The sequence below is a fragment of the Indicator indicator genome, chromosome 23 (assembly GCF_027791375.1).
Source record: "Indicator indicator isolate 239-I01 chromosome 23, UM_Iind_1.1, whole genome shotgun sequence".
NCBI lineage: Eukaryota > Metazoa > Chordata > Aves > Piciformes > Indicatoridae > Indicator > Indicator indicator.
The window spans coordinates 1,117,697-1,131,751 of record NC_072032.1 but is presented as its reverse complement, the minus strand read 5'-3'; the positions used below and the strand labels follow the sequence as shown (position 1 = coordinate 1,131,751).

The following is a 14,055-nucleotide window of genomic DNA, read 5'->3' as shown; positions in this document are numbered from 1 at the left end:
CCTAGTTGGTCCCACCCCTAAAAACCCCCTAAATTTGGGGCACGCTGTCCTGGTTTAACCCCTACCCCCCTCAAAGTGCACAACAATAACGAAATTATTTTCCAAGGCCCATTTCCCACCATAACACCCAGCGGTTTTTATAATTGTGCATAGCGCTGTGCGCCTACGCTTTGCCCATGGGTTTCCTAATGAACAACGCAAAGGCTTCCATGACCACATGGTTAAGCAAACCCTTTAGGTCTCTCATAGGCAGATTTCGCTTTCGTTTGTTTCCAACGCTCCTAGGTCACGGGCCAATCTATCGGAGTTGCCATAAACAAACTGAGAGAGGGAGGTTATGAGTTTTTACACTAGCCCCTGGCACAACACGACGCTAGCCCCGGGACAACTGGGTAACGGCCTGCTTTCACACACATAACAAAGTATCAAAACCATCGAAAATGTATGTTCGGCACCCTAGTTCCCACTAAGCGAGTTCACCTGTGTCCGCTTGTGGGCACCCTGACGCCGGCAGTTTGGCGGTCTGCGGGCGGTGGGATAGAAACAGAAGACCACGAGACTGGCCGCGTGCTGGTGGGCGCCACTACAGAAACCAACACACAATGGCCAAGGATGGTGAATTATCCATTGCAGATGGGGACACCAGCGAAAGGTGACCGCGCTGAGAGGGAGGGGAGCGCAGATCGCTGGTTGGGAGGGGGGCCCTTAGGAGTAGGGACGAGGCTGCCACTCGTGAGTAGGGCTGAGCACCGCGAGGCCCCCCACGCATATGGGGCGAGCGCATCGAACAGGAGTCCCAGCACACGGCCTTTAAGAAAGACGTCTAAGCGCACCACAGACGCTTCCGCTCTTTCCCACCGCTCCCCACCCTCCCTTGGCACAGTTCCCGTTGACAGGAAACAACAGGGTGTTAACGGTGGCGGAATATGCCACAAAGGGGGCGGGGGGGGGGGGGTGGGGGGGGGGAGCGAGGGGAGAGCACACGCGGGGGTGGGGGGGGGGGGGGGGGGGGGGGGGGGTGGGGGGCGGGGGGGGCCCGGGGGAGGGGGGGGGGGGGGGGTGGCGGGGGGGGGGGGGGGGGGTGGGGGGGCACACACATAACATCCACCAAGAGATGTTATATCCTGGGGGTAGGAAAGAGGCACGTAGACTGACAAACCCACTGCCCCCACCCCCCCGGAATAAACTGAGGCTCCACATGTAAGATCTCCTGGGTCGCATTTCCTAGAACAGCTTTTATAGACAGACCCCCTGGCCAAGAACCGCCTTTTTTTCTATTGGGCTACAAGCCTTCACCAACCGTAGCTTTCAGGCTGCCCCCCAGCGCGCAATTGAAACCTTCTGGCGCACTTTTGCATAGAATAGCACAGCTGTAGCTAGCGGAGGCCTTGCGCTTAAGGCCAAATTGGCTCGAACATCTTGCTGGCAGAACCTTTTGGTCCAGTTTGCTTCAAGCTTCCGACCTCAAAATTCGAGAACACGACGCGGGCCTTGCAGTTGCCCTGCCACCCCGTCTAGAGGTGCCCATGGGTCCCCGAGCCCTGGAAAAAGACCCGGCGAGCAGTGAGCCACCCCATACACAGCAGTCCAAGCCCCGCAGAGAAGATCCCACGAGGACCCTTCCGAACAGACAGAAGCCCGCCGCCGGTCCTAGTCCCCCCTCCTGCTGGCTGTCTGCCACGCCTTGCCGCTTTCACCTGACCGCTTGATAGAAGTGTGCCGTTGGGTGACCCTTCCCAGTTTTAGCCAAGAGGCCCAAGCAAGCCACCCTCTCCGCAAAAGAGCAACCCGGAACAGCGGGAGTATTGCATATTATAGTCTGCCCCTGCCAACGCGCTGACGAGCCGGAACGCAGCGCCTGGGAGAGCCCTTTTGTACGCTTGAGTCAAACCTAGTTCTCCCTTGCTTGGCAATCCTGGCCGTGTCGCTTGGGGCGCCGCCCTTACGAGATCTCAATACTACTCTACAAGCGGTGAGCATGCTAACACAGCCGGCAGGCCAAGCCCTAGCCAGCGTCCACAGCCGATACTGGGCCGCACGAGCTAAACTGACCGTAAAGCCAATCGTTAAGGTCGCATACGATTCACATTATCAGGGCTTAGCCCTTAGGCGGTTATTCTTAACGAGAGAGTAACGGCCTGAGGCTTACCGAAGCCCGTCCGGTTCGCCACCTGCTATATGCCTGTGAGCAGCGTGGAGAATCCCCTGCGTTCTCAGGGCGAACCAGCCTCTCCCCGGCGCGGTCGTCGGTCCCCAAAGTGGTCCGCCGCCCTCTCGCCTAATGGCGCCAGTTGCAATCCGACAAATAGTTATTCGTTATTGTATTTTGCCCTGAGGACCTGCGGCCTGACCCTTCCTATGTCGAGGTAAAACATAATAGTACCCCCTTTTGATGCTTCGACTCCAGCCTAGACAGAAGCGCGACCGAACGTCTGCGCCCGGAGATCGGGTGGTCTTCTCGAGAGAGCTGCAGATATGAGGGGACAACTTTTCAAATTACAAATGAAATAGTTCCCTAATTTTTTCAAATAAAACTACTCGGTTTATGGAGCCCGCGACCTGAGGAAGTATTTATTACAAGTACTCGATTGTTGGTTGAAGGTAATAATTGACATTGGAACAAAATACCCTTCGCCCCTCCCTCGGCGGTCGAACCGACGAAACATGGGCCCAAATAACGAGGCATGTGGCTGTGTAAGTGGAAAGCAAATGTGTTATCGGTGTGCATCGCTTGTATTTTGGACCTCTTTGCCATTGAAAATTTTGGTCCTGTGGGCGTCGGCCGTGGCCAGGAGACTGGTTACACCCCATGCGTCGACCCCCTCTAGAGGTGATAATCCATGTGGCTGTTAGACCCGAGAGGAGTGCAAGGAAAGGCATCCTGAGGTGCGCGCGCACTCTGGGGCTGGGCAGTAATTTAATCTTCTCGGCAAGTGTGCTCCTTCCAATGGCCACACGAGGCACTAGTATCTTTGGGCCCCCGCGCTCTCTGACGATACGCGACTGAGCCAGTTAAAAAGGTATAACGATCGGTGCCCGTAGTGCGACCGTTCGCGTCGTGCATTACTACTTCGTATGGACTTAGATAGCCGAGCCTTCGACACAGTCAGTTGTTACCCATTCTCTTTGGTTTCTGGAGGCAATCTCTCTGCGCCACCTTTATGTTGTGCTGCGAAGGCAATCACCTAAACAGGAAACTCGCAAGCTTAACATGTTTGAGTATCCATGGGTATGGGAGCGTTGGGTGCTGCAAAACCTTAACGGATACACACTCCACAGAAGCCAGCTGCACAGCGCGATCATCATGAGCTTGGCGCTAAATTACGCGCCATCCAGGATACCCACATCCGAAGCTAGGAGACCAAGGCTATTATTGGTGGTCCCCGACCCCCCCCATCTTAAACATGGTAAACTGTTCCCCCCCAACACTACCACCAAACAAGCCCCACTTCTGGCGGATCGGGCTTGCTGGGTCTGGCCCTCAGCGTGTGCAGTCAGGTCGTCGGCAATTTCATTCACTGGGAGAAGCGCGTTGGCCCTCCGCGTTCAGTTATCCTCTCAGGCCACGTAGCGCAGCGAGCACAAGTGTTCGTTGACGATAATTTGCACTGACTCATATATATATAAACATATACATTTCTCACCAGTCGGTGTCGGCGCAGAAAAAGATAGGGTCGAGCTTGCAGGTATGTATGACCCTCAACATATAAATGATTGATTTTTGTCTGGTTGACCATTATCAAAGTGGCGCCAGCGGCTTTGACGAACAGCCATTCGACTCACGAGCGTGGTATTCAGCCAGAGAACGTCTAAGAAACCTTCTGCGATGATTATAAGTAGTTGGATTTGATTCCTAATCTAAGCTCACACTCCAACAAGAACAAATACACTAATACCGCGAGATCAGCTAGCCTTCCAACGTGACAATTCTATGGGCGGACCTAGGACAGCAATTTGCCACTGTTGTTTAAAAAACCTCTGGCCATTTGCCCGTATACATGTCTTCGTCAGGCAATAGAAGACTGCAGTGCTCCAGTTGCGAAGCACGATGAGTACCACATATACACATGGATCCAGCACATAGTGGCCTTTACTTTAGAAACATGGCCAAAAAAAACAATATTCCAGAATATTAGGAAAATCTAGTTTGTTCCAAGGGCCATTTAGTTGCATGATGTTTAAGACAAGAGTTGTGTTTTAGACACAGTACAACCTAATGCATACGCCTGGGTTAATGGGCCTCCCACTGTGCCCAGTTGTCATTCTTATTATCATCTTGCTTTTTTACCTCTCTTTTGCAATTCTTTTTTACGAGGCCTTATAGAATTGCGATATCTACTATCGGGTGTGTCCTTAACGACTATTCCGAAATAACTCACAGCTCTGAAGAACAGCCATATACTCTCTCATCTGCGATGGTACGAGGAGTAATCCAACCCTATAGTATTTTTCCAGTAGCACAGCCAGCCTGGAGCATTTTAGCACTCGAGACATCATCCATCTATCGCAACCGTCGGCTTACATGGAGATAAAGAAGGCATATTGATCAACTTTAAAATGCTGATCATATCCATAGGTCCAGCAAAAGCCCCCTAAATCCTTGTCCCCGCACAGTAATATTTGCTCACTCAACAACCCCCATATTTCAAGAAAGGTGGTACCCTTTTCCTTGAAATTCGCCAGAGTAGTTTGTGAGACTGTCTCAACGCATGTCAGTTTTCCCCTATAGATGAGCTAAAAAAGGCAACACTGCTACAGAACAATATGGATCTTGTGTCATGCATAGAACCCACCATAATGGCCAGAGTTATTATTATGCCGACAGGCAGGTTCTTACACAATTTTTTCCATGGCTGGGCGAATGTTTTTAACTTCTTTAAGATCTACACCTGGCCAATTATGTTTTTAGAAAGAGAAAAAAGAACAACACACCGTGTTGCGTTGGAATTTCCTTGCAGGCCCGGCTCCGCCTAAGACCTCCAACTTCTTAAGTTGGCGCTGGCAAAATATCCACTTAAATGGCAAGCTCTATGTAGACCCGCAGTAAACATATGGGTTGCTGTGGTGTTCGCTAGTTCTGAACATCGAATAAGCTTCTTATTTTACAACCTGCCAGTTGGAGATTAACAAAACTAGGCCTAAAACCTGACAAGACTCCCAAGGAAGCAGCGATAGCGTTGTGGCAGTGTCGCTATCTAACTTTACTGCGATCCACTCCTCACAACTCGTCAACCAACTCCCACCCCCCATGGTTGTATTCATATGGAGCCCCTAAGGGGCGCGGTCCATAGCAAATAAACTGTTGTGCAGCACGAAGCGGACATAGAACACGCCTGCTTTAAGGGCCACGGGTCCATGATTTTCAAGAATAGTCTGTCAAAATTCCCTTTTATACACATACTGAGAGAATGATTTTGAAGTGACAAAGTTGGTAGGTATGGTAATTTTTTAAAGTCTTAGCATGATGCCTCCCTCCTAAAGCTTATGACTAGCGCGGGCCCGTGCTGGCAGGTTTTCCACAATTATATATGTATACTTCTTACACTAGGCCCTTATAGTTTGAGTGATGCGGTTGTATTTTATGTGTGAACGCAAAAACCCCCTTAAATAAAAAAGAACAGTAAGATAGTAGGTTGTTTGTGTAGTAAATTGACAGATTATGTAATAGGAACCTTGGTTGCGCGGAATCGTCTTAGTGGATTAGAATATTCATATGTTAAACTGAGTGAGTTATTGTTTCATATTGCTCTTCTGCGTTCAGTTTTAAGGTTTTAATTCAGTATTAGATCGCAACTGAGTATTCTTCCACTCGTAGTACGTGTGGCCCCCTGTGTTATCTTTTGTCACTCGTCTGAAGATGCAGGTCACAGTGAGCTTCAGGTTTGCACGCGGTTGAGATGATTTGTACATTTAAGAGTTGCGGCCTTGAACTGGCGCATCTATTTCACAGTCCGCAACAAATAGAGGGTCCCTTGCCTGCTACATGGACAGGAGGGGAATTCATAAATAGTTCATAGTTCCCGGAACCTTTTCTGTTATCCGGTTCATCAGATAGAGCATTGGTATTCATCATAGTACAAACCGAAACGCGGCTCTCCTGACCTATCATGTTAGGATAGTGAGACCTTTTCACCCTCAGAGGTTACTTACCATAAAGCGGGACAACATTATCTCATGTATCACCAATCCACCAGGGATACAGCTTCGACAGCTACCTGAAAACCTTTGGCGACATGGGCAAGAGCCAAACAAATTCCTTCTGAACTTATGCTATATTCCCTGAGGCACCCAATTGAGTTATCTCTTAGAAAACTATACTGCGTACCGAGTCAATCTGGCATGCCCCTCAGATACCGGCCATTGCAGTCTTGTGGCCTCGTGTCCCCAAGGAAAAGAAGCATCTGAAAACCCATCCAAGCGGCGCACAGTAAATGAAAAGGCCTCCAACATTAGGGCGACCAGACACACAAGTCCCGATTTCCTTCTTCCCTATATGTTAGTTGATAACCGTAAATGCCAACAGAGTGCGCGTAAGTGCCAGGTTCGAGTCCCACACCATTACCGTTTCCCAGCCCTACTACACCACATCTCCCACAGGCCTTCTGACATCCCCCATAGATAGAGTGGTCTCTCCATTTCTCTACATGCTTTATATGCCAATTCTCACGTGGCCCTCACCACATTCTTCAGCTACACTTTTCTACGCGGGTTACCCTCTCTCGTACTGTAGGCCATACATCTCACGACACACTGCAGAGGAAATGTCCTTTGGCTCCTTTGATCCCCGTATTTTTTATCCAACTGAGGAGCACTCAACAAAATCACGTAGCCCAATGCAATCCAGGACCCCCCCTGTTTGGTGTGGTAGATACTCACTAGACGTCCTATACCTGTTCCAACGTCTACCAAATGTTACCACATCTACCCAAATTAGACACCCCCTTCCCCCTATCAAATTGTTTTATCCCCCTTTCTCATGGTAACGTTTTTTTTGGTCATAGTAAGTGTGCGAGGGGGGGGGGGAGGGGGGCATGTTTCAAACACCATAAAACACTCGACCAAAAACGCTTGGCCAGTGTCCATCCAGGGTCCCAATTCAGTAAGATAACTGGCTCCCCCCTCTTGTCACTGTGCCTTACCATCATGTCACCGCTTCTCCACCGCACCATTCACATATAACTGGTACCACCCACGCCATAGGATCACAACTTGTCGTCCCTTTCTAGGGACACCCTGCCTTGCCAACATCACCGCTTTGGTATAAGCCCTACGACTGGCAGTGCTATCGGTGGGGATACGCGCTGCCGACCGACCTAAAAAAGTACGCAACTGCGGGGCCCACAAAAATACTTAACATGCTGATACATCTTTTACTCGTCGCCGTTTAACGCTAATGTTCCTTCTTAATAAATATCTCACTTGGACTCCCTGCCTCCACACTGACACAGCACCTATCACAGCTAGTATTATGCGTATATCTCCCCGAGTTCCCGCTCTGTGGTGCTCATTCCCTAAAGACCCACACCCCCCGCAGATGATGGCCCTAGATAGGGTCACAAATAACGCCGCGGTAGGGGGCGGCGCCCGCAGCTCAAACCCCCCGACGACCTTACCCTGCCACAGACCCCCGCCCCGCAGTCACCAACGCGACAAAGGGGGGGAATGAATATCAGGCATATGGTTGCAGCCGCGCCACCCGGACCCCAAGTATGTCGTGAGAGCCGGGCAAATGCGCAGTTCCCACGACACGCCCCAGCCGGCCGGGCCAGCGCCCCAGGCCGGCCCACGGCAGCAAATGCACCTGACCCAGAGGCCCTTTAAGTCCGCACTACGCAACCTGTGGCCGCCGCCGTTGTCGTTTTATCCGCTCCCAATGTGCGTATCCCCCCACCCCTCGCTATGGAGCCCCCTGGTCCCCGCACGAGGTCGACTGGGGCAAACGCCAAGCGTAGCAACAACCTCCACGTCTGGCATATGGCTGCGAATTCCCTACCTTAGCATCACCACTACGCGACCGAACCCCCGCGTAATGACCCCGTGGACAAGTTCTGGCTCACAATGTCTTTGGGAGACTGGTAGTAGCCCATTTATCAGGAAAACCCCCCGCCGGCACCCATGACCATATGGAGTGGGGACACATGGGTGCCATTGCAGCTGGAGCCAGCAACTTCTCTCGCTGGCGAGAGCTACATACCCACGACCAGCCACTCATAGGTCTGTACCACGTGAGGCGGACCGCCGGGGCCCACCCCCACAAAGATAAACCCTCTTTGCCTTAGGCTACCCACAGCCCGTACAAGAAACGTTAGGCCGTGCCCCGACTGAGGAGTGGGGCCCGTAAAACGAATGGTAACCCCCACCACCACAAAGTATATTGGTACCACCTATCCAGCCCACGTCTGCCCCCTCCAGTGGTAATAAAGACCTGCACCTTTTTTATCCCCCCCACCGTGGCCCCCCTACGCGGATGAATCTCATCACCACGAATCACCCCTGACAACTACATCCGATACAACCAGCTAGCACCTGCCTCTCCACGCTTGGGCCAGCAAACATTACCCCCCCCGTCCCACCTCCCTCCCTCAGCCCCCTTAGAGGGAGGATGGAGAGGGAGGGGGGTGTGGGAGAGGGGGTGGGTGGGGGAAGGGGTGGGGACGGGGGGGAGGGGTGGGGTGGGGGGAGGTGGGTGGGGGCAGGGGGGGGGGGGGAGGGGGGGGGGGGGGGGAGGGAGGGGGGGGGGAGAGGGTGGTAGTACACCGGGGGGGTTATGTGGATGTGGAGTTTGTGTGGTTGGGTGGGGGTTTGGTGGGGTTGGGGTTGTGTGTTTGTTTGGGGGGTTTTTTTATATATTATGTGTTTTTGTTTGGGTGGGGTTTGAGGGGGGTTTAGGTGTTGGGGATTAAGTTATTTTGGTGTTTAGAGGGGGGGAATGTTTTTTGATAAAAAGAAAAATGGTGGTCTGGACTATATTATGAGAGATGCAATAAGCAAAAAAACCGGCAGCCAGTAAGAACTTTTTATTAAACAACAATCCAACAGAACCTAACCAGTAGAAATTGTCTTTTACTTGACAGGTTCTATGCAAATTGAAGAAAAACTAAACGGTAGCCTCATGCCAATCCCCCTTGCCTCCACGGTAGCGATTTGCACAGCCCTAGGTGCGCATTCCTACTTTAAGATGATGGTCCACTCTATTATGAACATCGGCTCCGGTTGGTCCTCTCTGCATATGACGATGTATGGCACGCCCCCCCACCCCCACCGACCCGCCCACCCACACACACAGCATTGGATAGCTCCAGACACCACCAGACACGCATTAAGACACCAAGTGCACTGGCCGTGATGGGGCGAATGCCTTTTCAATCACCTAGGTGTTATCTCATGTTGGAAATGCGATGCGCGCCGGCGAGAAAGTTTTACGGACTCGCAGCTCTGAATTCTACATCCCCCCCCTGAGGCCCCTGGCCCTTACATGGGTGGATTTCAGAAGTTATTGGTAATGGCTGCGGACACTCGCGAGCACCTACAACCGAACTACGACACATATAGCATAAGCGCGTCACCGCCACCATACAATCGCCCCAGTCCTACTACGATGCTGGGTCGTTTGTACCTTAGGCACGAACAATAGGCCCCCAGACGCGACCAATAATTTCTTGCGTTGCTCGGTGGTAAATCATGGCTTCCGGATTTCTCTATCCACTTTGTCATTTTCTTAGTCTCTACAGTATACACTCCGGCCGCACTTCAGACTAAGGAAAGCAAAACACAACGAAGTATAAAATGTCAATTCACTCGTGCCAAAACAAGTTGTTCTTATATCCCCGCATCCCACTTTGTTTTTTTCTAGTGTATAAACAACGGGTCCAAAATTGTAACGATCACTTCTACTTCTGCATCAACAGCTATGCTTCGCGCGACAGAGGCTCAAATGGAAGATCTGTGTGGTCGTGGGCTTTAGAGATAGAATCTCATGACATGCGCGTATAGTTACTATATGGGGGGGAACCAGATCACAAGGAAAATCAGAGAAGTACCCGGGCGAAAGAGAGACCTTCACACTTTATATTATAGTTTATTCCACAACACAGTCCGGCGGCTTAGTTCCACGCGTGAGTAACACTGCGTCCCGCAATTTGGTAGTTGTTCACGCCTTCATCCAGTACTCTTTATGATAGGAGGTGGTGCATGTTATGGGTATAGCAATTTTTTTAACTCTACTGGGAGCTATAAGCTACGTAATTCCCCCTGGGTGTTTTGTGTCCCCTGGAAAAAATTCAGGTCCACGTTACTGTATATCCCTGGGGTTTAAAAGGGTGTGTCTTACCCATACCCCTGCCCATGGCGCCCACAGGCTATGGGAGCTGGTCTATTTTTTGTTTTTTTGTTTTTTTTTTTTTCTTTAACCACCTTGGCAGAATGACGTGATCAGGTTCCGACTGTTATCCCTACGCAGAACCAGCAAGTTGTAACTACTTTAAAAAACAGCGCACCTACGCTCAAAGTGAGAATGCGTACCGCGAGCATACGCGAGTCGAACCTAGTCACTGGGTACCGCTACAAAAATGAGACGGCCAACAAGCAAAGGACGATTTTGGGGGCGAAGCGACCCCAAACCAAAGAACCAGTTATCACACCTCAAACTAACTCTTGAGGTGGGTATTATGGGGTAAACCCTAGGAGCAATCACCGTTTGTACTGGAAACCTGCGCCCACGAAGCTGTTATCCGTATGTCGCGTCCGCACTAAGGAGGCAGCTATCTCTGGGACATGTGTGGGGCACTGCCCCCTATTTAAACTGCTTTCTGCTCTAAACTAATCAGATATAATACTGTATCTCTTATTTGTCCGTCCCCTGACCCTATCTTTCCATTTACCTGCTCACATCAGTGCCCCAGGAGACGTGACAACGCGTGCCCGGATTCATAATCTGAATGTGGATAGCCAGGAGAACGGGACCCCCTTCCGCCTTTTTACGCTCATCGCTCACCCCATTTCCCGAACGCCCTGGCCCAACAGCATTTAATTACGGTTAATGCACTTGAGATGCAGCGTTCGGAGAACCTATATCTAAACAACTACTCCTGACAAGGACATAAGATGAATCCCTCCCACTCTGTGGGAGTGGTGCTGGGTTGATTACACCAACAGACCGCCCTTCACACCATCGACTTGGCGACACTGAAATACACCTTACCCGTAAAGCCGACACCTGCGCCATGCAAGAGGAACCCAGCGTTGAGATCTTGTCCTCGGGCACATGCCTGCGAACACACGACGCTTGCCTCTGCCGGCGTGGACGCTGTGCCGGACAGGGAATATTTTTGTTTTAACCCCAAGCCATCAACCCCAGCGCACCTCCGCCCTAGAGCCACTTAAGGGGCGTGGAGACCATTTCTGCACGGGGAGCATAAGTTAAAATAATTTATACTCCCAGAGCATAGAGTGCCCAATACGCTCAAGGGGGCCAGTCTCCATATAAGCCAATAACAGTAAATTACGTATATATACACCTTGGGATTATACCGGGTCTTGTAATCCACTCCGGCCCATTTTTGTCACATTGTACAATGACTACTGCACAGAGGGAAGGCACACACATATGTGTAATCGCACCCCAAACCTTTACCCTCTCTGGCCTTCTGCCCCCTCTCATCCCCAATAAGGCCCCAGTGGGTAGCGGCGGCCATGAAAGATGCGCGCTCAGCTCCCCGACGCGCCCCACCACAATCTTTCCCTTTGCTGACCATCATATATCCTCCCAGGTTAGTCAAACCTTTTGTAGGGCCTATTTGTCGAGCGCCTATACATCAACATTTACTTGACCTACAACGGCCCACAACCCTTCTTATATCTGCAGTAGTGGAACAGCGCTCCCCACTCCTTGGGACACGCCAATTGTACGAGCCGCTGAGATAGAGTAGGGGAGATCAACCCTGGAGCAAGTGAGATGGGGCAACGTATCCCTCATCCTTCTAGCTCTCTGGCAGCCCCTTTCCTTCCCACCACCGCACCCACGATCTGACACGATGATGTCCGCGAGGGGCCCACCCCCAATGGATTGTTTCTACTTGGGGGCAACCCCTACAATGTAGTCTAAACAAAAACGCGGAGGATGTCCTGGCAGGCACCCCCCCCAAAATGGTCTTCCAAGCACTAGATCGCTCGTCAAATTCCACCCGCCCCAAACCCAAATTCTCTCCCCCTAAGAGGAAGATCGCTGGCATGATTCCGCAAATCCATTGTCTCCGCCCAGCCCAGACCAGACCATTACTCTGTTCTCCCGCAGTACGCTCACACGCTCTTCGGCATCCATCTCCCACTCGGATAGTACCGGGCTATGCCTTGGAACGAGGCAGCCCAGCAGCAGCTGCCTCTCTCCCTGCCTGGCTCTTTGCTTGTCCTCGCCGTGCACGCGCGCCAGTGTGCCTGTGCTTAGGTGCACGAAACCTAGACCCGCTCAATCCCCAGAGCCGCCCTCCCAAGGCCAGGAACGGAGATGTTGATGACAACCAACACTGTTCCTAGGTTAGGTGTGGGGTCCTTCGCTTCTGGAGTGTTGGTAGGAACTAGCACTTCTCGTATTTGGCTTATGCTCAAGCTATCCCACGATTTGTCTGCGGCCAAACCTCATGGCCCGACACAGAGCCTGGGCCATGAGGGCACTTGGGCACCAATCGGCGCTCCCCACCCCACGTAGTGTCACTACACGCCCCCACCGTACCCCCCCCCCGCCCCCAGTGTGGCGCCCGCCAGCGGCCATGTAAAAGCCCACTCGTGTATGCTCCAGCTGCACGACTGGGTGCGCAGCACGCTCCAACATCGTACCTACTCTGGGCTGTCCCCTCCTGCCACTTCTAGCTCATAGCTGAACACATCACACACTCCACATTATTTATCCCCCAAACGGTTAAAAATGCCCGCCCGCCATCGAAACCGATCTGTAAGAATCCTTTTTTTTCTTTACTTTGTTAGCAACCTTACTATCAACGTCATTACGTGACATCATTGAATCTGACGCTACTTACCACCCGTCTAGCTAGAATGCCGCAGGGCACCTCAAATCTCCGGTCTTGTCTAACATGTCCGGGATATGCCCTCCCCGCAGGGCCATACCCGCACCCACACCACCTTCCGCCCTACGAACGCGCGGCCCCTCTTGGGGGCCACATTCATTAAGGAGTCAGAATGGTTAAACTTTAGAAACGCAGATCAAACCAAATTCCGTTTACAGCAACCCGGGAATAAAAAACACCCGCCCGTAGAGTCCCCCAGGGAGGCCGACCAGACCTGAGATCTCTTCCTCTGTCCCCCCTACCCCCTGCCTAGAATATTGTTCTATCGCTTTGGCCTAAACACTCCTCCACGTCCCAGCCTCCACTACGTACCTAATCTGCACACTGTGCCTTCACTTTTACTGTCCTCCTCCGGTACTGCTTTAGGATAATGAATACAGCCATCGCCTATCGAATGCAGACGCTTTTCACTCCACCCAGATCGCCCGACCGCAAGGCACCCTGATTCCAGGACCTTACTAACAGACTTCAGGAGAGGCACATCTCCCTCGACCGCAGTCCTCTACCCGTAAGCGCCGACCTTTAGGCCCCTTGAAGCCACTTGACCGCCCCAAAAACATACCAATGCCAGCCCAGGAGTGCACACTATTCCCTCACATCCTTACCGTCAACACTCTAAGGGTTTTCCACGAAGTACTGCGCTCGCTCAGCGCAGGAAAACCATGCGTTGGGTCAGGAGGGGGGCGTGGCTGAGACTGGCCCGCTTCCCCCCCCCTCACATGGTCGCAAGTAGAGACATCCATAACCGTCCACCGCCCCACAACGGCCCCCCCCGCACGACCCAGACCCATTACCTCACCCTAAACGCCCCGAGCCACCTCCTGGGGGCAGTAACTCAGGCCCAATGACCCTGTCCATAGGCTCATAACCCCCCTGTTCAACCCCAAACCCCCCCCAGGATCTAGTCTTGCGAGTCGCCCGGGCACACTGTAATGGAGCCTGACTCCTAGGTACTGTGCATGCGCGCCCATGCTCT

General features: G+C 52.1%; 1 protein-coding gene across 1 annotated transcript in view; it reads right to left on the bottom strand.

Moving 5' to 3' along the window:
* Positions 1-7,145, bottom strand: part of RPIA (ribose 5-phosphate isomerase A) — a 22,819-nt gene extending 15,674 nt beyond the window's left edge. The window contains exons 1-5 of the mRNA XM_054391415.1: positions 7,140-7,145; positions 2,629-2,690; positions 2,150-2,278; positions 1,907-2,047; positions 468-583 (exon numbers count right to left, since the gene is read on the bottom strand). Of these exons, the coding sequence (XP_054247390.1) occupies positions 468-583; positions 1,907-2,047; positions 2,150-2,278; positions 2,629-2,690; positions 7,140-7,145 (454 nt within the window). The remainder of the gene's footprint in view (positions 1-467; positions 584-1,906; positions 2,048-2,149; positions 2,279-2,628; positions 2,691-7,139) is intronic.
* Between the last annotated feature and the right edge of the window lie 6,910 nt (positions 7,146-14,055).